General features: G+C 46.1%; 1 protein-coding gene across 2 annotated transcripts in view; it reads left to right on the top strand.

Moving 5' to 3' along the window:
- The window catches only part of CREB3L2 (cAMP responsive element binding protein 3 like 2), a 119,337-nt gene extending 100,970 nt beyond the window's left edge, over positions 1-18,367 (top strand). The window contains exons 9-12 of one of the 2 annotated variants that reach the window (XM_058724152.1): positions 9,021-9,120; positions 9,396-9,522; positions 10,943-11,178; positions 12,764-18,367. In XM_058724152.1, coding sequence (XP_058580135.1) covers positions 9,021-9,120; positions 9,396-9,522; positions 10,943-11,163 — 448 coding nt within the window. In that variant the 3' untranslated portion in view covers positions 11,164-11,178; positions 12,764-18,367. The remainder of the gene's footprint in view (positions 1-9,020; positions 9,121-9,395; positions 9,523-10,942; positions 11,179-12,763) is intronic. The other variant, XM_058724151.1, reaches the window with a different exon arrangement.
- The last annotated feature ends 8,256 nt before the right edge of the window (positions 18,368-26,623 follow it).

Here is a 26,623-nt window from a genome sequence, read left to right on the forward strand (position 1 = left end):
CTCCTGTAACACTGCCTAAGTGACCCAGTGTTTGAACTAAGTACAGGGCTGGGCCTAATGAACACACACCTGTGTTTGTGTTCCTGGCCATGCTTCTTGCATTATTATCCTTTGGAGGGTGCTGGTCGGAGGGAAACGGCTCTCCGTGAACAGGATCCTGGGTCACTAGAGTCGGGCGGGAGACCTTGGGCGCCATTGTCTCATACGGCAGGACATGGCGGGAAAAGTGACGGGATGTTTCCTTCTTGACCAGCTTAAAGGAAGATTATCTTTACACTTTACCACTTCTGTGTTATACCCCACAAGGGACTTTTCCACCTCTCTAGATAAAAATGAGTGCCCAGATCAGGAGTCAGTCCTGAATCTTTCCCTTTATACTGGACTCAGCCGCAGCCACCTAGCATATTGTTGGTTTCTCGATGTAGAGACCCTTTTATCGGAGCTCGGGAAACCGGAAGAGCATGAAGACAGGAGAGAAAATGAAGACGTGCTCTTAAGGCTTCTGCAGCCTTACCTGGGAGGCTCTCGGAGCAGAGCCAAGCAGTGTGAAAGCACCTTCACACCTGCTCTGCTGAGGTGATCCACTAATTGCATGCCATCAGGAAACATGTGAGATGAGAGAGAGAGAGAGAGAGAGAGAGAGGTTTCCCAGGGGGCCCGTCTTCCTGTGCTCAGTCAGGAAATACATTTTCACTTGCAGAGTGTGGATGAAGCCCGTGTGGGGGGCTGCCGGGGGATCATGCTGGCTGTCCTGTGCTCACGATCCACCCTTCTAAGCCGCAGGCTCTCTGGATGGCCCTGCCCGGGTCCCATTCCAGAGAAATCCCGCGCCGGTGACACACGCATACCGCCCAGCCCGGCAGTTTTAGGTGTTGGCGGTTCAGTTTGCTCCTCTCAATTCTGTATTTGGCTCTGTTGCCTCTGGAGGGCTGTGAGCCACCGGCCCTCTCCTCCGCCTTCATGTGTGGGGCCATGGGAACTTAGAGTCGAACTGCACGTTAGCGGAGACCGTCTAATGTGACTCATAGTCACGTCATTTTACAGAAAGGGAAACTGAAGCCCAGTGAGGTTCAGGTCATTCAAACGTCTAGAGGTAGAAGGGGGTAGGGTGGGCGGACTAGACCTCAGCCATTTAATTTTTAGATTAGTCCCCACCTTGATTTTTTCTTGTGCTGCACCCCTTTCCAGGACCACTGCCTTTCCTAGTGCAGGGCTACCTTCAACCTAAAGAAGAGGGCCTTGCTTTGGACCTGTGGTTTTGAGGAGTCCACTCTGGCTCACCTCTAGCCACACGTCTCTCCGTTGGAAGAGTAGTCAGCAGGGCCAGGATGATGCTTCCACGTGGAGCTCTCACCCTGCCCCTTCAGACCCTACCCTGGTACCTAGGATTCTGGAATTCCCTGCCCAAGGGCCTTGGCCCATCTCCAGGGCCTGTGTGGGTCTCTACCCCAAGTCTGTTCTCTGAAGGGTAGACCGGGCCACCCCCGCAGCTGATGGAGTGTGTAAGGAGTTTGAACCTTGGCCAGTGTCTGCCTGAAATCCTCCATGGCCTGTGAGGTCCTCTTAGCTATCATCGTCTCCATCCAACTCCACTTTGGCTTGTTCTTTTTTTTTTTTTTAATGGTCATTTATTTTTGAGAGAGAGAGAGAGAGTGAGCAAGGGAGGAGCAGAGAGAGAGGGAGACCCCGAACCTGAAACAGGCTCCAGGCTCTGAGCTGTCAGCACAGAGCCAGACACGGGGCTCGAACCCATGAACCGGGAGATCATGACCTAAGCCAAAGTCAGACGCTTAACTGACTGAGCCGCCCAGGTGCCCCTCTCATTCTTTGAACTATCTACAGTTCCTGGTAGAGGTCTTTCCCGCTAAGTACACTGGGCTTTCCTGGTGTTCTGCCTCTCCTCCTGTGTTTACTTAGCCCACACAGCCGTACCTGTTTGCACCACACGCTGTTACCCTCTTCCCCTGGTTCGCCTTTTCTCTGTCCACGGACCGTGACTGCAGATCCCGCCCACTCCCCTACACAGAGAGGCCAGCGGAGTACTGGTGAATGGCACCACTTACCCTCTGCAGATCTTGATCTTGCTGTAATTCCCTGTCATTTCTCCGTTGTCTGTAACTTCTGGCTGTGAAGAGTATAAGCCTTCTTTTCAGGTGAAAATCTTTCAAACTTCAACAGATCATTGGGTACTAGACAGAGTTCCCCAGAGAGACTGGAAGGGCATTTTAGTACAATTTTGTGGTAAAATTAGCCATTCCGCAGCCCCAGAAAACATTCTAGAGCTCTCTTGTTCTTGTTCCTGGGCAAGTAGGTAATAGAATATTTCAGAAATGTCCTCTGATCCCTGCAAAACAAACGCTTTGTGATACAGCAGTTGCACAGAAAGAGGATGGAGAAATTCATCCTTGTCCCCGTCCCCCTATTTAGGCCATAGCCCCATGAACAACTCTCAAAGCCTAAGTAAGAGATCATAAAGACCTAGGTATTCAAAGTTTAGGGTTTTAGCACCCTGTGACTGTCAATGGTTTATACATGTTACACTTCAGTATGTGAAAGTCTTGGAGGTGCTTCATGAGTCTCCTTGTATACACCACCTTCCCACCTTCACCCCAGGACTTTGAGGTAAATAAATGTTTTAGCTTTTGGACACCTTCCTCCTAATCCTCCGAAATTTAGAGACATTAGCTCTCAAAGACTGGGGTGGGGGTGAGACAGGGAGGGATTCAGGTGAGACTTTTGTTCAGAAGGACATCATGAAGTCCTCTGATATCCCCCCATATATAATTATTTTGCGTCTGTGCACACACACAAGATAATTATGTATGGCTGAGTATAGATGTGTGTGAATTATATACGTGTGGCTATATCACTGCCCTTAGGCTTGCTTTTTAATTGTGACCATTGTGCGTTGTAGGTAGCGACCCAGACCCCCCACAGGAACATAATACGTCACATGCATAACTAATAGGAATGCTTCACAAAGGAATGCGTATTTACTCTGTGTGATGTCCTCTAATACCGTGTGTTCTGTTTGACTGTTTCCTTAAAAAACGTGGCAGTGGCAACCCAAGTGTTTTCACAACCCACTCATGGCTCATGATTTGGGACTGGGAAAATACTACGCTGTTAGTTCTATAAGGATGTGAAAAAACTGCTTGTATCTCTATAGGCTTATCCAGAGAGCGGTGTATATGCACACACGTATGTGTGCACACACGCACACACCGTAGCCCAATTGGTTCCGTTCCTCAGTAAGACGTGTTATGAGATACGATGGAAAGTATGTCTGCTCTCGAGAGGTCCTGGTTTGGAGCTTCTGGCCCAGGAAGGTTTTGGGAGCCACCAGTTGATTGTTTTTCCTGGGTTCTGGCTTCTCAAGGCCAGTGAGAAACTAGGTCCCTGAATGTTCAGAGCGTCACGTGCAAAAACCGTGACCGTACTCTCTCTCCTTCTTGCCCTGTTGCTCAAAAATAAAGGAAACTGTAGAATACAAAATTAAATGAAATCCAAAGAAAACACATGAGGCCATTGATGTATTTCCCTTATTATAAGATTACGTCTTGCACTCCTGGCCATTTTTTAATGTTTTGCCCAGTTTCCCTTGATATGCCTCCCAAGATACAGGGTGATACTTTATTTTGGGCAAGGCTGGCAGCTGCCTTCGACTGCTCTCTTGCAAAGAACTGTATGAGGACAGCCACTCAGTTTCTTTTTACGTCTCACCACAGGACAGAATCCACATTTTCAATCAAGAGTTGGACACTCCCAATTTAACAAGTTGTGAAAAATCTCTTGGCCCAGATAAATGTTTGCTAAGAGTACTCTGTTCTCTAAATTGAGACCTTGCTCCCCAAAGCCTGAGAATTCATTAAGTCATAATTAGCCCCGGTCACTGATGATTTAAAATACAGTAATAAAGGAAAAGTTTATGCTGAGCTTTGAATGCACTGTTGGGTCTGTCCTGTGGTTAGGTTTTTAGAGCTTTAGCTTTAAAATATTTCTTCCATTTCATCTGCTGGCTGCCTTTTCTTCAGCCGAAGCAGGCTAACAGCTGTCATCCACGCTCCCCGTCCTATGGGCCGTGGCATCTGTCCCCGTGGCATGAGGGAGAATCCCACATCATCTCAGACTAATATTTCAGTTTGGAGACACCACGCTTCCCTGTAAAGAGGGCAGGCTTCATCTGTCATCAGCGGAAAGGGACAGCAAGCACTCTGTAAAGGTGTATTTGCTTCAAGAAATCCAGAGTGTTCCAGGAGGTGGGGGTTCTCTCGTCATTTTGGTAGCTGATTACATCAAAGGCATTGACTTTGATTAGCCGCCTAAACCCAGGACTGGAATAACTTGGTTAAAGGTATGCAGCAGTGGCACCAAGATCTAAACTCAGCCAATCCCCTGTGTGAGCGCAGACGTATCAGCTGAGCAATCCTAAAGCCATCTCATGAGCTCTTTCGGTGTCTCACAGAGGGACACGTCTTGCAGTTTCCGTTTTCCTAAACAAAGCCCAGACATGACTTCCAGACACCTGATGTAGGGCAAAAATCACCCTTCATCCTTTTATCTATCACTTGGCACTTTAACTTTGGTCTATCTGGTGGAGATGTGCCAGGAAATGTTGATTTGCCCTTATTGTTTCTTTGGTAGCAATATCACGAAACTTTGTTAGTATGTATCTCATTGCCATCGGACTGATTTTTCCTGTGGCTCTTCCATCTGTGGCTTGGCCCCGGTTGATAGTAACCTTTTCTTATCTAACAGTGGACGGTGGACACTATCTCTTCATTGGGCTGTTGTTGATATGAGGTTAATGTCACTGGGTGTGAGAAAAATCTCCTTAACCAAGAAGTATTTTGGTTACAGATTTTGTTAGGTAATAAACCAGGGTACCCATGTTGCAGTGCATTGGAAGGTACCTGAACTACAGCACCACGTTTTAGTTTACATATTAGGTCTTCAGCTTAACAAGTTACATGTCTTTCAGACAATTATTTTGTATCTCCGGATGTGGAGTTCCTAGAACTCAATCAGTGGGTGCTCAGTCACTGTTAATTTCCTTTCCTTATGACAACAAAAATGAGTATTTCTGTCAAATATAAATGAATTCCCCAGACTTGACTGGATCATGAAATCTGTTTAGATTTGGGGATGGATGGGCTAGCTAAATCTCTTTCCTTGGGTGAAATCACTTGGAGTTGCTGATGGATGGGCTTCCGAGTGTGATCATTTCTACCATTTGGTTCAGTTCACCTCCACTAATCCACGTAGGAGAAGCAGCAGCAAAGAGCACATTATCAATCACTGTTGCTTTCTACCAAAATTTCAAGCTAAGGAAAAAGAATCTATGTCAAAACTACATGTTTGTTCCTCTTAAAGAGTTAGATTATAAACTGTTAGAAGTCAGGGACCATCAAACAACTATTTTCATTTGCAATGGACTCAGAATATAATTATCATGAGTTTGGAGACGATCTGCTGCTGAGTGCCAAGGAAAATGCCATATACACCTGGAAAACCTGAAGCCTTGCCTGCTCACCCAGCCAGACTTAAATGACCCTTCTTCCAAACTTGTAGCACTTTGCCCCTGTAGCTGGGGGCCCCTTAGCTTGAGGCTAAGACATTCTACCATTGGTGTTTAGGTATGTCTGATCTGTTAGAGCTCTGTTTTTAGGGGGCGCAACAGAGCCTCCTGGGAGGCTCTTCATCCCAGGGAAATGGTACCAGGCCTAGCAATCTCAACCAGAAATTTGAAGAGAGGAATGATTCCGAGTCATTTGCTGCATTGGTTTTCTTGGTGTTTTGTGCTCCAAGGACTGGGCAAAGAGCAGGAAATGGGCAGGAAGGGAGTGTGGGATGGTTGTGGGTGAATAGGGATGGTTGGGAAAAGATGGAAATGGTTTCACTTTAAAATCATCTCAACACTTGGGAAATGGGTCTGGGGACATCTAGAGTGCTGCTGTCTAAAGCCCGGATGGACAAAGGCACAGAGCACAGCTGAATGTGAGCCCCTTCGGCTGCCAGCTCAGGCAGCAGACGGGCCCCATGGGAGTTGAAATACCCCCTCCCCCTCCCCCACGGAGCGGCAGCCACCACTTTAAGACGTGGCTCTTGGGCACTTTAAGACGTGGCTCTTGGGCAGCGAGCCAGGAAGCCAGGAGGCCCCTTTCCATAGTTTAGTAGGCAACAGAAACATTAATCCGGGACCCCAGGAAGAGGCCGGAATATGAGAGAAAGGGGTTTGTGCTGTCCGGGCAAATACAGGTCTTGTTTGTGGGCTCACCTATATATCCTGCCCCAGGAATCCCAAAATCCAGCACGGAGAGCCCAGTGAGGGCTTTGGGGTCAGCAGCACAGATGGTGGCCAATAAAATGTAAACCCCCACCAGCCACCTGTCAGCTCTGCGAGAATGAATGCTCACCCAGCAAGTTGGTGCATAGCAGTCCACTTAGCGCCCAGCTTGGGAACAGCAGCTTTGCTAGTGGGTAAGAGTAGAGTGCTCTGGGCGCCGGGGTGGCTCAGTCGGTTAAGCATCTGACACTTGAGTTCGGTTCAGGTCACAGTCTCGTAGTTTGTGAGTTCAAGCCCTGCGTGGGGCTCTGCGCTGACAGCGTGGAACCTGCTTGGGATTCTCTGTCTCCCTCTATCTCTGCCCCTCCCCAACCCTTCTGTCTCTCAAAATAAATAAGTTTAAAAATGAAAATAATAATAATAAAAGAATGGAGTGCTCTTAGGGAGTGCGGGGATAAGAGAACAAATTTGACAAGGAAAAAAACTTGTTGCATCATATGATCATTTAGTTGTAAATTCTTATTTTTTTCCCCCTTTTTTCTCAGCTTCGTTGAGGTATAATTGGCAAAAACGTTAGTTAAAGTGTACATGATGAGTAGATATATGCACGCATTGTGGAATATTCCTCACATCAAGTTAATTAACACATCCATCACCTCACATATTTACCTTTTTTTTGTTTTTAATTTTTTATTGAGTGCATTAAGTTCAACTCTCTTAATGAATTTCAATGAGCCAATACAGTGTTATAGACAATAGTCATCACGTTATAGGTTAGATTCTCAGACCTTCTTCATCTTAGAGCTGAAAGTTTGTATCCTTTTACCAGCCTCTCCCCAATTCCCCCAACCTCCAGCTGTTGGCAACTAGTTTTCTACTGTTTCTAAGTTCAACTTTAAAAAAAATTTTTTTTTTCTCTTTTAAGCTTCCAAGTATAAGTCATACCACGTGGAATTTTTCTTTCTCTGGTTTATTTCACTTAGGGTAATGTTCTCCAGGTTCATCATCCATACTGTCACAAATGACAGTCTCTCTTTAAGTAGGATTTAAAATAACCATACTATCAGTATTTATAAGCTTTGAGTAACATACAGAACACTTTTATTATTTTTTTTTATTTTTTAATGTTTATTTGTTTTTGAGAGACAGAGAGACAGAGCCTGAGACAGAGGAGGGGCAGAGAGAGAGGGAGACACAGAATGCGAAGCAGGCTCCAGGCTCTGAGCTGTCAGCACAGAGCTTCACGTGGGGCTCGAACCCACGAGCCGAGAGATCATGACCTGAGCCAAAGCCGGACACTTAACCAGCTGAGCCACCCAGGCACCCCAAATCCGCCCCCATTCGTAGCCATCTAGCTGCTGAAGGCCATATCATCCCATGGCCAACCTGTCCCTGCTTGGCTTAAACCCCAGGAGAACCCGTTTCCTTGGCACTTGTCAGGGTAAATGTTGCAAACTCTGGAACCCCGGCTTGTCCTTCGAGTACTTGAAAGCTATTCAGGAGACAGACAGACCGTGGTGGGAAGCAAGTTCTCTGGGAGAGCCCAGAATTCTGCAAATGAGAGATTTGCTGATGTTCCCCGGTGAACTTGTCTGGCCTTCTGATGTGATATCATGGCCTGCATTTTTTTTTTTTTTTTTTTTTTTGAAAATTTCTAAGGCTCAAGAAAAAGCATCTGCTTATACAATCTTCGCACTTGGCCACGTGCATTGGGCTTGGGGAAGGGGGTGAGGCCAGGAGGGGCTTCAAGGTCTCTGCTGCTCGCACACACTCATCCCAGGGGCTCTGATTCAGGAGGCAGTGCTGTCAGATCCTTTTCTGTGGCTCACACTGTTCAAAATTCATGAAGAATTTCACCATCTGCTCTTTCTGTGACCTGATGTCACACAGACCAGAATACAGTATTCTCATCCCAAACCCTTCCCTTTTAAGGGTGTGCACACTTGTCCAATTTTAGGGAGAGAACTCTTTTTTTGCTCCTGCCGCCTGTCTCCTCCTGCAGAAGGATCAGAGTCTGTATGGGAGGATGGTTTCCGAGATCCCTGGCTCTGAGCGTGGGTCCAGTTGAGCAGGCCTCTTTGCTCCGTCATATTTTGGCTTCGTTTCTGACTCTAGAGGTGCCATGAGCCTTCAAGAACCACGGCTTGAGGTGCCTCTGGCCGTTGCCTCCCTGCCATTCCTGGTTTTCCTCTTTCTCCTCAAATTTGCTAAGTGACCGCTGCTCGCTGATGCCGTTGCCATTTCCCATGGCGGCCACCACCCCCGGCCACTCCTTCAGTTGTTCTCTGTTGGGCATTTTCCTCTTCTCTTTGCCTTTTCTCCTTCCTTACGTCTTCCTCACTGTTTCTTCTCTCGTGGGTAAATAATTGTCCTTGTATCACCAGCACCCGCCCCGCAAAATGTTGTTTTGGCTCATTTTTTTGTCAGTGGCTGACAGACAAGGCCTGGCATGTCAGGGGTAACTTGGGGCAATTCACCTCTGACTCAGAGCAGCACAACACCCAGATGGGCTGTTCAAGCGGGTTCCTCCCCGGCCCTGGGAAGCTCTACAGCAATGGTTCTGGAAGGCACCGGTGTCCGCATGTTCCTCCGAATGAAACTTTGCCTCGGTGCTGGGTGCACATTCGGGCACAAGGCTTCAGCAGCTTCCCCAGAGCATGGGGGAAGAGGTCACCTGAAAGCACCCCCTTCTGTCCCAGACTCCCCTCATGGCTTTGATTTGTTGCATTTGCAGAACTCTCCTGCAGCAACTACAGAAGCTTCAGACGTTGGTGATGGGCAAGGTTTCGCGCACCTGCAAGTTGGCGGGCACGCAGACCGGCACATGCCTCATGGTGAGCTTCCCAAAGAGACGGCGCCCTAGGTGCCCCAGCCCACCCCCGTCTCCAGTGTCCCCCCAGCTTGCCCAGTCCAGGTGCGGTGGGAGGAACCACGCGGCTCGCTCAGACGCAGTTGCTTTGCCGTGATGTGACAGTGGGTGAGCTGATGGTGCATTCTGGTGGCCTGATGAAGGGGAGTCCGTCTCCCCAGACTTCCCAGGTGGTGCAGGGCTCAAGGTTTGCCCTGTGGACCTTGGAACTGACAGGCCCTGCGTCCTCTCCCCCTGCAGGTGGTTGTGCTCTGCTTTGCTGTTGCATTTGGGAGCTTCTTTCAGGGCTACGGACCCTATCCGTCTGCCACCAAGATGGCTCTGCCCAGCCAGCACTCCATGCAGGAGCCCTATACAGCCTCTGTCGGTAAGACAGCACTCAGCAACTCGTGAAGGATCTCGTTTCATGTCTCTGGGGTTTTTTGAAAGTTCGCCTTTCTGAAGCGAGTCTTATGAGAAAGTCTAACTTTTAAAAAGTGGCAGAAGTGTAGCTTCTCCATTGAAGGGAGGGAAGAGAGACATGGGGGTATGGTGCCCGGGCCGCTGGGTCTCCCCTCGTGTCCCTCACCCACTGGGCTGAGGCACCGCTGGGGATTCTCTAGAGCCTGATAGAGCACAGTTTGCAAACTCCTTTGCTATAGACCACGTTCCCTGGCAAATTCTTGAGGTCTCCTTTTCGCGCTCTGAGAAAGGGGTGGGATGTGGATTTGGTGGGGGGTGGGTGGGGAATAGACTGGGGGGAGCAGTAAGCTTCCCGTGACATTTTAAAGGAACTCCTGTGTTTCTCCTTCCATTCAGGGGAAATGTATGTTACCACAGTAAGAATCCCAGAAATGAATCAGTCTGTCTTACAAAACATCATGGCCAAGACTGAGAGAATTTAGAGATCTGGGTGTTAGAGAAGTGTGTGGTAACCTCACCCAGATCACTGATCCCTTTTAAGTACGTAGGAAATAACAGCGGTCTCTGGGGATCATGATATATACACCAATACACATGCGTACAAACTAATAAGAGCAAATGTGGATGGAATTGGAGGTGCTGGATTTGGGGGAGGCACAGTTCTGCAGTTCTGAAAGGGCTCTGGTCGTCACCAGGTAGTTGTATCTCCGCCAGGTGTATGACAGAAACACTGGCATTTCAACCAGATAATTTCAGTGACCTCCTGGGAAGTTCTTTTTTCCCTAAGGGAGTGTATCTGTAAATTTAAATGGAAGCCAATGGGAGCAGAGTTTCTGTGTTGCAGAGAATTGCTACAGAGCCCTCTAGCAAGGCAGCCGTCCTATAAAACAAAGAAACGGGTCTCCATGATTTGATTTATGACTCTGGCTTTGTGCCTCCTCTCCGGTTTCTAAATGAAAACGCAGCTTTCTGCCCTGGTACCTTCTCTCCGTGCAAGACCGACTCATTGGAAATGTTTCTTATTTTAGCTGCTCTGGACATCCCCAAGTATTTGACTCCCATTCTTCATGAATTGTTTCCCCCAGATGGTTATGGGTGGGCAAGGAGGGGAGTTTTATTTTCAAAGCAGTGGGGGTGGAAGTTTGCTTCATGTTTATTTGCTTTCCTTTTGTTCTTCCAGCACTGTATAATTGGTATAATTTTTCAATGCGCAAAACTCTGAAACCCTGAAGCCTTTGTGGAAAGCCAGCTCCAGCTGGCACCCTCAGTTCTGGGCAACAAGAACCCACAAATTGTAATCTGCTCCCAGCCCTGGGCAGTGAGTGAGGGGATGTGGTAAACCCTGCAGTCTTTCCCTAACACCTGTTCCTTTGCTCTGTCCTCAGTGAGATCCAGGAACCTGCTCATCTATGAGGAACATTCTCCCCTGGAGGAGCCGTCCGGCCCAGCCTCGGCTGGGGAACTTGGGCCTTGGGACAGAGGCTCCTCCCTGCTCAGGGCATCAGGGTTGGATCCCAGGCCTGAAGTGGATCTTCCCCATTTCATTCTCTCAAATGAGAGCAGCCTGGAGAAATCCGTGCTATTGGAGTTACAGCAGCACTTGTGAGTCAAGCACACGCAGGTGCACGGATGATGGGTTGTGAGTCAGCAACCTGGAATGTGGGGTGTAGACATTGCGTAGGCGTGGCACAGCCCCTGGGCTCCTTCGGGACCTATTTCCAGGACCCAGGACTCTGGAGAGTTTACTACTTGTCAATAGCTGTCCTTCGCAGAGACTGGGGATGCGGCCTAGGATGAGCCGCCCCTGTGTCTGTTCTGTCACTGGGGAACCAGCGGTGGTGGCTCCCAGAGGTGACTTCCTTCTGCCTCCCCTCAAAGCCTCATAAACACACATAGAGCCCGCCCTTAGCAGCGTGCTTGCCACACGAATGCAGCCTTAGGACACCTCCCCTACCTTCCAGCTACAGACACACATATGTCAGGCTGTGTGTCCATGTATAGTTTTATGATTTGTAAGTAAAAACATGTATGAATTATAATTATATATCGAGGGACATCGTTTGAGAGGCACTGAGCATATACCTGATTCCATATTGAAAATAACGTATGGGGCTCCAATTCTCCGTGAGTTGTTTCTTTTTGATAGTGATGGAGAACAGCCTTTTTGGAAACACAAAGGCATACAGGATGGCCAGATGTTGTTATGCTGGAGTGGGCTCCTGAAAATGCCAGACGGTGCATGAAGGAGGGTCTGCGTGCACACTCCTGGGCCTGCCTGGTGTGAGTGGTGACCTTGTTGCCCTGACCTCTGTGCTTCCCAGAAAGTGTGCTCTTCCAATGCTAATGCTCCCACTTGAAGATTCTATTTCAAATTCCTCGGCTTTTTTTCACCCTAAAGCAGTGGGGCAAGGTTCATAATTATGTGTACTTTCATGTGTTTACATTGTACATGCATATTTAACATTTACTAGCACTTACTATTTTAAGTCCTATGCAAATGTGATATATAAATCCTTTTAAATACTTTAAGAGGCGAGGCATTATTATTATTTCCATTCTAGAGACATTTGTGGGGGAGCCACTGGGAGCTGTAGAGGACTCAGCTGCTTGATCATGTACATATGCATGACACAAGTCTTCTCCCCTCTTGGCTCAACTGTTCAGGGACCCACCGAAACCTCACTTCTTCTGGGATCTCTCCCTGATACCAAAAGCCCCATAGCCCTCCGCTGAATGCCTAGAGACTTTCTACACTTTAATAGCATTTATTTTCTATTATGTGTTGAGTGTTATTTCAGGGTAGCTTTTTCTCTTGAATTTATCTGAACTATTAGCATTCTAGACCAGGAGTCAGACTTTATCCTTTAATTCTCTTCTTTCCGGAGTCTAGCATAGGGGACACCACCCAATAAATACATGACCTTAAAGCAATTTATGACAAATCAGCATCACACCGCCGTGTTTATCCTTTGGGTTGGGACATCTCCTGTTAGGCGGTGATAAAGGTAAGAATGGGAACAAGTGCACGGGCTGGTAGCTGGAAAGTTTGGGAACAGAGGATTGTCATTAGGTGGGAAAAGAGTAAGAACACGCTTGGGCCAGCCCACAAAGTCAGTCATGGAATGATTGTATGATCCTCCCAAGCATGAGAATCATAGTTGTCCGTTGGTGGCTCAGACTCTCTTCTCCTTTCGGTATCTTCACAGGGTCAGCACCAAACTGGAGGGGAATGAGACACTAAAAGTTGTAGAACTCGACAGAAGAGTGAACGCCACCTTCTGAAGAGGCCGTCTCCACCTCCCTCTTTCTCTTCGCTCTCCTTTTACGTCTCCCAACCCCCCTTGTCAGGAGCTTTTCCTTTTTGCTTTTGATCTGGATGAAGACACGGGCGAGCGGTCGTGGCTTTGGATGGGAGGACAGCTTGGGATTTCCACCTGCGGTGAGAGAGCACCTCCCTCTCCCTCCCCCTTGAAGAACGGAGCCCGGCATCCCTCCCTCCCTCTTGCTTGCTGCCATAGGAAATTATTTTAGGTCCGGGGCTGGGACGAGCAGACTTGTTTCCACCAAGAGTGCCAAAAAGAGACTGCCTCTTTCTCACTGTGGGACGTGAAGAAGAGATGACGCTTGTTCTTTTGAGACCGCACACTCTAGCCACAGAAATACCAGGATGCCTGTTGGGATCTGGCAAAGCACTGACTGATGTCCTGCCTTCCTCAGCCTCGGCTGCCGGAGCGTCCACCCCCAAGAGCCTCAGAGGTGCCGGGGCCTTCAGTGAGCACCCCTGCCACTCTGCCCCGACCGAGCCCTGGCAGATCGTCCTCCCCGCACCGGAGCGAGGATGCCCCCACCCCCACCCCACCCCCCTTCTCAGGCCGCAAGTGCAATGCCTGAAGGAATCAGGCTCCTCTACTCCAGGCAAACCTGCCCCGTCTTGTTGCTTGTAGGACTTCCCCACATACCCATAGGTCTGCCTCCCCGGCTTCTCCTCCCCGTTTGTAAATAGTATTTATTAGCTCACTGAGGCTTCCCGCTGGCAACAACACTGAAGAGGTCCGACGCCTTCCTCCAAACGGCCAAAGTCTCCTGTTGGCCCGTGGAGCTCGGAGGGTACCCGAAGCTCTGGGATCCCAATCCCCCAGATGGTGGCTTCTATTTGTTTTCATCTTCTTCTTCTACATCAACCCCCTCCCCTTCCTCCTCCTCTCCCATCTTCCCCTTCCTCCTCGTCCTCCTCCTTCTTCAACCCGAGGCTTATCGTTGTACTTGGGAAATCCCCGGAAGCATGGGTCGTCCCACAGAATGAAGTCACAGGGAAAGACGGAGCAACACCTTGCTTGGGTCTGTGGCTCTGTGGCCACGTGCTTTTCCTGCCCTGTTCCTGTGGCAGAAGGGAATCCCCGTCCCCGACATCAGGCGTCGCGGACAACCTTGCTGGCTTGCCTCTCCGCACCTGCGCCCAGCCCCCTCCTCCCCACCTGCCCTGACACTTCTGCTGTACCCTCCCTTCTGCCCCAACACAGAGGGTGGGCCTGAGGCCTGGGGCTGGAGTACGTGACCTTAGTATCCACAGTCTTACCTTTTATAGTCAGGTTTGGCTACTTTGCAGCTCACCCAAAGAGATACCACCTAATCCCCCAACCTACTTTTATTTTTATTTTTTTTTAATGATTAAAAGTAACTTTTGTAGTTTAAAATTTTCTTTCCTCTTTCATACAGATAAGAAATGGAAATTGCCTTTTTATTGTATAATGTAGAAGATTCCCCTTAAGTGTTTTCCCCTAGCTTGTGAAAGATTTTGTATAAGGAATGTGCTTACCTTTTGTATTTTATTTTTAGTAGTAGCTGCAGGGCCTTTAGCTTTACCTCTGGCCTCTCTCTCTCTTTTGTTGACACTGTCACTGGAACCTGCACTTACGAGGGATTAAGCCCACACCTGGGCCTTTCGTTCCGTGTCAGATGCAGGATTTGGTGTCATTAGCGTTTGCCATCATACCTCATGAGCAGATCCCTGCTTGGTCTGCCGAGGTACATCTGGAGCTCCCCGTGAGTGATTCCTCTCTCTGTGCTGTGGTGGAGAGAGTTCCAGACTGGGAGATGCCAACTGTGTCTCTTCAGCTGTGTGTGGAAGCCAGATCAGGGCTGCTGTCTGCAGTCTCACGGCCCCTCACGTTGGCCAGAGAGAGCATAGGCCGTCAGAGTTGTGCGGGGAGAGGGGCTGCTAACATGCCCCTGCCCCTGCTTCTCTCCTCTCCCTTCCCTCCTTCCCTTCTGCTCTAGATTTTCCTGGGTCTGGCTGGTGTCGGGTAGGGCCACGGGCTGCTGTGGTTCATCCCTTCCTTTAAAACGCCGTGTAATTATCAGGCACAGGTAGCCCGTGGGGGCCTGAGGAGGTCAAAAAGAATTAACTCCAATAGTATTTGGCCGATGAGAAAGGAGGGGTTTTTGCATTTGAGGGCAGAAGTGTGAGAATGGGTCAGCATACTCACCTGCTGCCATGGAACCAGATCCAGGTTTTGAAGGCTCCAGGGGTAGCCAGGGTAGAAAACCCTGTTCTTCTGAATGAGGCGGGAGCCGGGAAAGGCCAGTAGACTTCCAGTCTCTCCCTTAGTACCTTGAGGATTTTATTTTGGCCCCTACCTGCCTTTGCTTGTTGTCCCCTTCTCCAGACCTCCAAACAGCAGGGTGTTCTCTCTGGGACGCTGTTCTTCTAGAACTGAGTCTGTATCTAGAGACCTGAGACATCAGCTTGGGAGCTCAAATGGCCATAGTAAGGGGGTTCCACGTCCTCCTGCTGTTTTGAGAAAAGCCTCTGCCCTTCGCTCCCAATGTGGGCAAGTAAAGGGAACGAAATAGTCGTCCCTTGGGGAGGATCCCAGGGCGTGCAGAGGACACAGAAGGGCCGAAGGATACCCAAGAATTCACAGATGTGTGCTCGTTTTCTGTCCCAGGGTTAAGCCCAGACCTCAGTGGATTTGTTTCCCCGGATGCAGCGGTCCACTAGTCCAGGCAGTAATATCTGGTTAGCCTGCCGATGTCAAGCAGTGGCAGACGTCGGCTTCCAAACTTCAGTTTTGAACACTGTGACACTGTTGGCGTAATCATAAAGCATAAATAATAAATATGTTACTCATAAATACATTAATTCTACTCTTCATCGTGAAAGCAGGGTTTCCTCTTTCCTTTCTTTGATTACCCTGGTGAAGGAGATGTCTTGCAAACATTCAGAGAACAAGCAGTTTTTCACTGGGTGAGACCTGAGTAACGCCGCCCCCCGCCCCCCCCCCCCCCCCCCCCCCGCCACTTGGCCCTTTCCACACAGCTCTTGACTTTGTGCTCAGAAACGGATGCTGGAAATGAAAGGCCTCAGTGCCAGTTTAAGAAAGATTTCCCGTGAAGTGTCAGGACCCTGGAGCCTCGGCCACATAAAAGAGAGTATTATGTCAAAAATCTGATAGCTGAACTAGGCTGTTCCTTTTGCGTGGGGGGTGGGGGTGAACTTTGACACTGGTGTAGGCAAAACTAGATAACCTTTTTTGGCTAATGGAGATGATTTTGACTTGGAGAGCTCATTCGTCGATTGTGAAAGCAGCTTTTGGCTCAACTTACTTATAAAGCACCTGTAATTACCATGGTGTTTTTCGTCCCAAATCTCTCAGCTTAGCCTGAATGCCACAAGAGGGCGGTGACCCTCACGTGCCAGTAGAGCAGGCGTGTCGAATTGATTCATCTTTATGCGGACGTTGAGGCCGTGTCCAGGATTTTGGTTGCGTGCGTTCTGTGAAAATTTTTCGGCACTTCATGGCTCCTTTCTTGCATGTCCCCAGACCGGGCAAAACCGCAGGGAGAGAGTCCGAGGCCTCTTGGAGCCAGCTCTCTTGCACAAACACATCATCAAATGGGGTGTGTCCGTGAACGCAGTGCACAAATGGAGCCATCCCGCTCTTTGCTGAGGAAAGGGGCCACCCTCGCCGGCCTTGGTGACATGGCGAGACTGGAGATGGAGGGGAAGGCTGTGAGCCACCCCCTTGTCTGCATGAGTCGTTCCTTTGGTTCCCTTGAATCCGGTCTTTGCAATGCCTTTATTAAAGACACCGGCTCTTCCCGCTTGGGGTGGTGCTGGTAGGACCGAGAAGCCTTTAGCAGGTAGTGCTCTAGTGGGAGCCGTTTCATTGGACTGCTTTGCAGCTGAGACAACTAGGAGACACGTGATGGCAGGAGCGCCTCCGGGAGGACAGTCACCGGAGAGAGTGGGAGGCTGTGAAGGAGCCAGAGACCCGGTTCAGGTTTCCCATTCAGTCGGTCAGTCAGTCACTCCCAGGACTTTGGAGTCTTAACTGAGGCCAAGTGCTGTCTGGAGCTGGGGAATGTTGGGGAGGAAGGGCGCCAAGGCACTTTACTCAATCAGTAGCTACTCGAAAGACAAAAGCACCGGGTCTCTCCCTCCCTCCCTCTTTCTGACACACACACAGGTTCCGGCCTGGTCTCAAACACTGGTTTGTGCCTTAAATGTGCCTTATGTATAGGCTCCGGGATGACTGAGGACTCCTTTGTCCCTGGGAGACCTTACGGATAGCCTTATCGTGTTAGAGTGAAGGGAGTGTGGGGGGAAACCTTTTTCCAGAGGCTCAAAAATGGTTTCCTAGAGGTGCACCATGATCGGATGCGCACATCCGGAGAAAAGAAATGGGGTTTTATCTGTCAGGAAAATCCCATTTTGTAGAGCTGCACTCACATCAAAAAACGGCCAGCCTGGATTAAACTTCTTATAAATGCTCACAGCAGAACATTTTTCAGGGCCAAGGAACCTGGCCCATTGGAGGATGAACGCTCCATCTCTCTGCAGCCAAAGAGCCCACACTTAGCACAGGAAAAATCTAGGTATTGTCTTATTTTGTCATTTGGGGCCACATAATTCAGGAATGCTTTGTTTTTGTCTTCGTTTTGAGAACAAGGGGAAATAGTATTTCTTGAGCACTTTTTAAGTACTGGCTGAGTACTGTGCTCAATAAATTTTGGCTTTAATTTTCTAGATGGAGAAAATGGGGCAACCAGTAACTATGAGAGAGATGAACAGCTAAGTGATACGGGAAGTACAGTCCGTGGATTCGGTGGGGCAGGCTCCTTTCTGTGAACATTGAAGGTTCTCTGGGCAGGAACCACGGTGTCGGCTCCCTGCACCGGACCCACTGTGCAATGTTCTGCTCTTTGCCTCACGCTGGAGATATCCACCAAATGTGTATCTGCTGTCTTGTTCATCCAGTCTTCTGTGAATTCCAGCTAGCAGGCTCTGCATCCTGGGAAAGAAAATCCCCGGGGGTTTTAGCTCCATTCCTCCGCCCTGTCCTTTGCTCACCAGCTAGGTAAGAACATGAACTTTTTGCACCATGGACCCAGGGCCTACACTCCTAGAACCTCTCCCTGGCCGATAAAACGTTTTCTGAGTCTGTGGAAAACACCAGCACTCCTTGACAAATCATGAGGGACCCTACCAAAACAACGCTGAGCAGACCCTAGACTATAATCAACCATGAGCTTCAATGTCTATGCTGATAGGCTGGACTTCACCTCTCTTTTGTAATAGTTCTATAGACCAGCAGTGTTTAAGTCTAAATATATTGTGAGTCTGTTATCTGTCATATTGTGCTGGGTTTTTTTATGGCTTTTTATTCTTCATCATAGCTAAGTGAATACCACAAATAAAAACGCTTTGTAGGATACTTGTTAGTTTGGGAAAAAAAAAATGAATTGAAATTGTTATGCTTTTGTATTTCCATTTCTTGCGAATAAAAATATTTTTTCTTAAATAGTAACACGTTGTCTAGTCTTTAAAATCCTGGTAATCTTGTCTTAAAAGCATTTTGCTTTTCTGATGAGCATGACTTCGGATGTGTGCGCCTAACCATCCTTTTCTGATTATCTAGTTGAACTGACAGAAGAGCCTCAAACCGGCAGTTTGTATGGGATCTAGTACTGAAATCCAAGCCTCCGTTGGAGGAATATTGAGAAATGTAATTGTTTTTTCAATCAGTCACAGGAAGAAAAACTGCATTCCCTAGGGATTTTTGCCGCCTGACTGCGATTTTCGTTGTCTCCTACAACTATTCGCTAATGAGATTTCAGAGTTCTTTGGAGTGGATTCTGCCTTCGCCATCTCGGGATGCTGGAGAATGATGGTCTGGGCTCGAGCCAGGAGAGATGGCTTCTCCTTCAGATGGACAGTTGCAGAGGACGCCTCACACAGTGTCGTGCTCCAGAAACTGATGAAATGGTTGATAAAGGTCAATGCACTCAAGCAGAATAATGATCGTTCCATTGCAATTCCAGCATTCAAATTTAATTTTCTCCACCCAGAGAGAGTGAGGCTTCATTTGGCCTCAAAAAGAGTACCCAGGATGTTAAGAGATGAAGGCCATGGACTGGGCTTACCTAAAAAACACTTTTTTTTTTTTTTTTTTTTTTTTTTTAAGCAGCATGCCCATCCCTGCTTTGGTCTCCAGGGTGTATTAGTCTCCTGTCGCCTTTCCCCTCAGAGCACCTTGACCTTCTCTTCTGATCCTACACAAGGGGCCTTTCCCTGTGAAAGCTTTTTAGTAACTAACAAGAAAGGGAATAAAGGACCAGATGCTGCATTACTGATGGGACTGGGAGGTGGGAGGGCGGTCAGTTTTGCCCTGAGTTACAGGAATTGAGAGGCTTGAGTAGGGAGGCAGCCGGCTGCGAGTGGTAGAGGCTAGATGCTGATTGCCCCTTGCACTGCATGAACAAATGTGTATTCTGGGGTCTCTTCTTCTTAGTCCAAGAGATAAACCTTCGTCCATCTCAAAAATTGTATCAAAAACTTTTTAGGGATCCCCTTTATATAAGCACTTGTGCTATACCTAAAGCTCTTTCACGTGCCATCTAATGTACTTGGAGATCATCCATGAGGAAAGTGAAGTCAGTATTGTCCTGTTGTTCAGTTGAGGAAATGGGGGCTGTGGAGACGTGAATGGCCCTACGTTAAGTTACACAGCGAGTGCAGAGCAGAATCACAAAGCAGCCGTCCTGATTTCTGTTCCAGTCTCAGTCCCATTAGCCACGTCTCATCTGGGCAGGTGACACTCTAGCTGTCTAAGTCATCCATGACCCCTCCAGTGGGATCGCTTTCAAGGTGCACCTCCATATTCTTTTCCCTAGAATTCTCAGAACTAAGACTTAGCTCAGATACATCTATTATATCTATAGATCTAGATCTATACTCTATAGATCTCTATATATATAGATCTATATAAATATATTTATATATATATATATATATATAGATAGATAGATATATAGATCTATATATAGGCATATATAGGTATATATATCTACCTATATCTATATATAGATCTATCTATCTATCTATATAGATAGATAGATCTATATATATAGGTATATATAGGTATATATATAGATCTATATATATAGATCTAGATCTATAGATATAAAAGGTGTATATATCTATTCCCCAAAGGCTCCTGGCTTTACAGAGAAGGGGGGAGGGGGAGGAAGATGGCTCATCTGATTTTTTTACAAAATAATCCAAAGCCCCATTTGAGAGGCTGGTTACCCTTGACCCCCTCATTATTTGATGAGCTTGGGCAGGTGGCACAAGTTGACCTTGTCTTCCGGCGGCCCAGCTGCTGCTGCAGCTTCTGGCAACTTTAAAGAAGAGTCCTGCCCCCTGCGGAGCGGGGTGTTCTCCTCCTCCCTCTGTGCTGTTGTTTTTAGACGGAGGAACAAAAATAACCATTGAGGAATACCGTGAAAGCTGCCAGAAAGGCTGTTGTGCTGTTCTCCCAGAGTCTGTTTCAAAATGTTTCATGTTTCTTAAGTGAAAAGTATTTGGGGACTGGGGCTGCCAGAGTGTTCATGAGTAATGTCCTCCCCAGTATTCCTGCTAAAGTCGCTGGTAAGCTGGGTTTCCTGATGCGTGCCTGAGAGGTTTGTGTGCTTGGGCTGGCTCAAAGAAAAACCCTTCCCCGGGGAAAAATGTAAATACACAACCACCCACATGCTTGGAGACCACGAGGACAGAAAAGGTGCCCTCAATCCCCAAGACGCTTCCTTTCTCGACTGAGTTGTCATTTAAATGCTTTCCACGTTGATACAGCTTTTTATCATGGTTTGAGATGGTTTAAATTGTAAATAAAGGCAGCAAAGAAAATACAGTTGAAATGGTATGTGCGATATTACACACATAATTCCATAGAATGCCCCACCCCAGGGCCAGTACTTGACTGGGGGTATAAGTTGAACTAGGTTGGGCGCTATAGGGAAAGTCAGATAGGGACTGCATTATGGCATAACAGGGATAAGAAAGAAGTAGATAGAATGCTATTGGAGCCAATGGCAAAATTTTCCTGCAATACAATGAAATTTAAAAATATTGCGGTTATATTGTACGTAGTTAAAAAACTTAAGGGACTAAAAAGCTCTTATGGAAAAGTAGCAGTCCATTTTTCTGTCTTTTCTATCCACCAGTCCTACTTCTTGAAAGGAACCAATTTCAATTTTTTTTCATATTTACCTCTAAGTTCCAAATAATGGGTTTATGCTGTTAATACTTGGTATATCCATTTTAGAAATTTACCATTAGTTATTCTTACGGTTGTAAGAATTTTACCACCTCCAACACACACACACGTGCATTTCTCTCCCTATTTTCTTTCCATTTGGTCTCTGTCATGCTATCAGCCTCCCTCAAAGGTCTGATTGGCCACTGGCCATCATTGTACAATGGTGAATTATTCTAAATTTGAGAGTTAGGGGTAGGGGATATTCGTTTCCCTTTAGCCTAGTGTTCTTCAAACTGAGGGTCGAGGGGTTGGGAAATCAATTTACTGTGTTTTGACCAACTAACAATTTAAAAAAGAAACGGAATGGAATAGAACAGAATGAGATGTGTTGGAATGGAATGAGATGGAATGGAATTGCACAGAGTAAAGTAGAAAATATAAGCATCCAGTGGAGGTTAACACTCTTTCATGTAACTTTAATTTCCATCGTGTGTGTGTACATGTGAATATTGTTCTGATCACAAAAGTTATACCTTTCTGAGGGTCACGATAAAAACGTTTTAAATTCTCAAAAAAAAAGCATGAATAATAACCTCACTTTTAAAGAATTAAAGAATTCTCTGTAAGGAGATAAGGTGACAAGTTAGGCTTTTTTTGTTACGGTTCCCAAAGGGTAGCATGTGAATATCTGGCACCATTCAAGCCTCTCAAGAGGGGAACATTTCAGTCCTGATGGTAACTGTGCGCAGGGACCCTGGGATCAGCGTGGGGAACAGCACCAGGGAGAGTCAAATTATTCAGTACATAGTTTAGTGAATCCTGTTTTGGCCCCATGCTTCACTTCTGCTTTCTTCTGTCTCTGGTGGCTTAAGCTGTGTTTTATTTGGATCATCTCAAAGAACCTCCAAGAATTTTCTAGATGACTCAGCACTTGCTGTCACCCCACCATTGCCTGATTGATGTAGTAAAGGGCTAGCACCAAGGATTAACAATGAGTGAGTCGTCCTCTCCCCTGCCCCAACTCCGTCTCCCTCTGCCATGGCTAAGCCTTTCGTGGTCTCTCATTGCTGTTTTCAGTGCTCTACAAGTGCCTGAGTTTTTGCACAAACAGAGGCAAAATAGCTCTGCGTGTCTACAAGAATAAATGTCATTAATAATTAAGAGCTAGAACTTTTGGCACAAATTTTGAAACAGTTTTCATGCTGGGATCAAAAATATATTCGAAGCTGAACAGATCCTGCCTTAAGTGGGGGGAGAAGTTCATATGGCAAAGAGCAGACCAGGACTGCATGGCATTTCACACATCCTTGTAAGCTTTATTCCCTTTTCCTTTCTTGGATACCTGATTGCAGCAGCTTTGCAGGCAGAACTAAGAGGTAAAGTGGGTGGCAGCAGATAGCAGATCACTTGGTGATGGAATACCTATTTTTAGGGCCCAAACCTTACCTTTCCGAGAATAGGTTCAGGAAGCGCTGGCTTTGCAATATATCTAAAAGTTGCTGTTGTACATTAGGATGTGACTGTCAGGAAGTGAGTGCACTTAGAACCCGCTTCCGGTCAAAGGAAGCAAGAGTCCACTCTACCCTAGTCGATTCACATGTGTAGTATTTCAGGCAGTTCTGGCTATACGTTTTAAAAGCACATTTCATAAACCTTCTTAGGTACTGACAATTTTTTATCAGAATTGTTATATCCGTGTATTTTTTTTTTTTTTTACATTTATTTATTCTTGAGAGACAGAGTGAGACAGTGCATGAGTTGGGGAGGGGCAGAGAGAGAAGGAGACACAGAATGCGAAGCAGGCTCCAGGCTCTGAGCTGTCAGCACAGAGCCCGCCATGGGGCTCGAACCCACGAACTGGGAGATCATGACCTGAGCTGAAGTCGGACGCTCAACCGACTGAGCCACCCAGGCGCCCCATGTATCTGTTCATTCTTGCATCCGCAATATATGTGTTCCTGCTTCCCGGTACTAATATCAATGCTTGACTTTTTTTTTTTTTCAATTTTAATTTTCGCCAGTCTGATGGGTATAAAAATGGCATGTTGTGGTTGCTATTGTTTAAAGTAGAATACGTTGTATTTTTTTTCAAGCGCGCTATTTTAATTCTTTTCCTGCACGTTTGACTTAAACATTTGAAATTAGTCAGTATGTTTACTTTTCTCTTGAACAACCTACAGACCTTGGCATGCCTTAATTCTGAGCAGCTCTTCTGTTTTCATGCAATTTCTGTGCAATATTTTAGTTGTAAAGTCGATCTTCATTATTCACAGATAGCTTGTTTGTGAATTCGCCTACTTGTTAAAATTTATCTGTAATCCCAAAATCAATGCTCACAGCACTTTAATGGTAATTCATGGACTTACACAGGACAGCAAAAAAAAAAAAAAAAAAAAAATCCGAGTTGCCCGATGTACCTGTTCCCAGTGAAGGTCAAACAAGGTGATATTCTGCCTTTTTGTTTCAACTCTCATATTGTCAACAACTTTTGTGTTTTTGTTGGTGATCTTGCTGTTTAAGTGCCCCCACAAGCATGTGCTGAAATTCTGTCTAGCGTTCCTAACTCAAAAAGCAGTGATGTGCCGTATGGAGAGAGTATGTATCATATAAGCTTCATTCAGGCATGAGTTATAGTACTGTTGGCCATAAGTTCAATGATGATAAATCAACAATACAGTATATCCAGAAAAGGAAGAGGAAATCCTGATCTGGATGTGAGGTTACTCTGAAAAGTGCTAAAGTAACCTCTGTAATGAATGATGATGCTATTGAAAAGATGGAAAAGCAGCTAAGTTTCTGGATTTATGAGATGAGGGTTCATTAAAAAAAAAGCATAGCGGGCAGCATTGTTACGAAGTTGAAAGTCAAAGAAATTTATGGTCACATTAACTATAGTCGGGATAATGTTCAACCCTTTTCAGCTAGTGCTGGTTGGCTCACACATTTCAAAAAGCAATAAGGTGTGGAAATGTTAAGCTTGCAGGAGAGGCAGGTGCTATAGATCAGGAGGCTACAGAAGAATTTTTAAAATACCTGCTAAATGTTTCCCAGGAAAAGGGGTATGTGAGGGTCTCGTCTTTAATTTGTCTGTAATTATCTTTTATTCTTCCTAATCCTTAAAAGATAGTTTTGCTGGGTATACAATTTTATTTTTTACTGAGCTATAATTGACATACAGCACTGTGTAAGTTTAAGGTGTACAATATATTATTTTGATATGTTTATATATTATGATTTTCATAATAGCTAACACCTCTGTCATGTCACATAATTACCACTTGTTTTGATAATTTTAGATTGTCAGTTATCCTCTCTTAATATCTTGATTCCACCATCTTTAGGGTTCCAATTTTGCTACTGAGAAATCAGTTTTTTTAGTTCTTGATTATATGAAGGCAATCTAGCTTTTTCTTCTGGCTGATTTATGATCTTTTCTTTGTCTAATAATAAACTTGATGTATTTATGGATCATACTTGAGATTCATTGTGTTCCCTTAATCTGAGGATTGGTGTATTTCATCACTTTCAGAAATTCTCTGCCATTATCTTTTCAAGTATTTCCTCTTCCCCTTTGCCTCTATTAACTCCTAAAGGAATTCTGACTATTCTTTTTTTTTTAATTTAAATTAGTTAACATCTAGTGTAGTATTGGTTTCAGGAGTAGAATTTAGTGATTCACCATTTACATATATCACCCAATGCTCATCCCAGCAAGTGCTCCCCTTAATGGCCATCACCCATGTAGGCAACCCTCCCTGCCCCCACAACAACCCTCAATTTGTTCTCTGTACTTAAGAGTCTCTTATGGTTTGCCTCCCTCTCTGTTTTTTTTTTTGTTTGTTTGTTTATTTTTGGGAGGGGGATGGGCAGAGAGAAAGGGAGACAGAGGATCTGACAGCTCAGAACCCTTTGCAGGGTTCAAATTCACAAACTGCGAGATCACGACCTAAGTCGAAGTCGGATGCTTAACTGACTGAGCCACCCAGGTGCAACATGCTTCCCTCTCTGTTTTTTTATCTCATTTTATTTTTCCTTCCTTTCCCCTATGTTCATCTGTTTTGTTTCTTAAACTCCACATATTAGTGACATCATATATTTGTCTTTCTCTGGATGGCTTATTTCACTTAGTTCCATCCATGTTGAAGCAAATGGCAAGATTTCATTCTTTTTGATTGCCAAGTAGTATTCCAGTGTGTGTGTGTGTGTGTGTGTGTGTGTGTGTGTGTGTATACCACATCTTCTTTATCCACTCATCACTTGATGGACATTTGGGCTCTTTCCATAATTTTGCTATTTGTGATAGTGCTGCTATAAACATTGGGTGTATGTGCCCCTTTGAATCAGCATTTTTGTATCTTTTGGGTAAATACCTACTAGTGGAATTGCCAGGTCGTTGGGTAGCTCTATTTGTAATTTTTAGAGGAACATCCATACTGTTCTCCAGAGTGGCTACACCACTTTGCATTCCCACCAGCAGTGCAAAAGTGTTTCCCTTTCTCCCCATTCTTGCCAACATCTATTGTTTCCTGAGTTGTTAATTTTAGCTATTCTTTTATTTTTGAAAAAAATTTTTAACATTTATTCATTTTTGAGAGACAGAATGTGAATGGGGAAGGTGCAGAGAGAGATGGAGACACAGAATCTGAAGCAGGCTCCAGGCTCTGAGCTGTCAGCACAGAGCCTGATGCAGGGCTCAAACTCATGAACTGCTAGATCATGAGCTGAGGTTGGATGCTTAAGCCACTGAGCCACCCAGGCACCCCAATTTTAGCTATTCTGGCATGAAGTGGTATCTCATTGTGGTTTTGATTTGTATTTCCCTGGTGATGAGCGATGTTGAGCATCTTTTCATGTGTCTGTTGGCCATCTGGATGTCTTCTTTTGAAAACTGTCTATTCATGTCTTTTGTCCATTTCTTCACTGGATTATTTGTTTCTTGGGTGTTGAGTTTGGTAAGTTCTTTATAGATTTTGGATACTACCCCTTATCTAGTAAGTCATTCACAAATATGTTCTCTAACTCTTCTTATTCCAGATCTTGTTTTTTCTGCAATGTCTCTTAACTCTCATATTTGTCTTTCTGTGGACTGTCATTTCAGATCTATTTTTCAAGTTAATAGGTCTCCTTATAATAGTGCCTCATCTTCTGTGTCATAGGTTGAGTTCTCTTGAAACAGATACTGTAACTGAATTTGGGGTATAGGCTGTTTATTAGAGATCAAAACCTATGAAAGGAGAGAACAAAGCAGAACTAGATGGAGGAATAAGGCAAACAGCAAAGGAGTCCTAACAAAGCCTTGGCTAATCCGTGAGGGAGCTCTGTCCCATCATAGTCGTCCTGCAGTGGGTTAAAACTGTCAGGGTCCTTGTATACCTCATCACTCAGTCACTGGATACAGGCTACTCCAGTGACCTTGGGAAAAGCAGCTGTTAGCACCTGAGACAAACTCTGAAGAAGCTGACCACTGGAGGCTGTCTGATGACATTTTTTGCAGTTGGATAAGTCCTTCCTTGAAGGGGAATCTTG

Source organism: Neofelis nebulosa, chromosome 4 (assembly GCF_028018385.1).
Source record: "Neofelis nebulosa isolate mNeoNeb1 chromosome 4, mNeoNeb1.pri, whole genome shotgun sequence".
NCBI classification, from domain to species: Eukaryota; Metazoa; Chordata; class Mammalia; order Carnivora; family Felidae; genus Neofelis; species Neofelis nebulosa.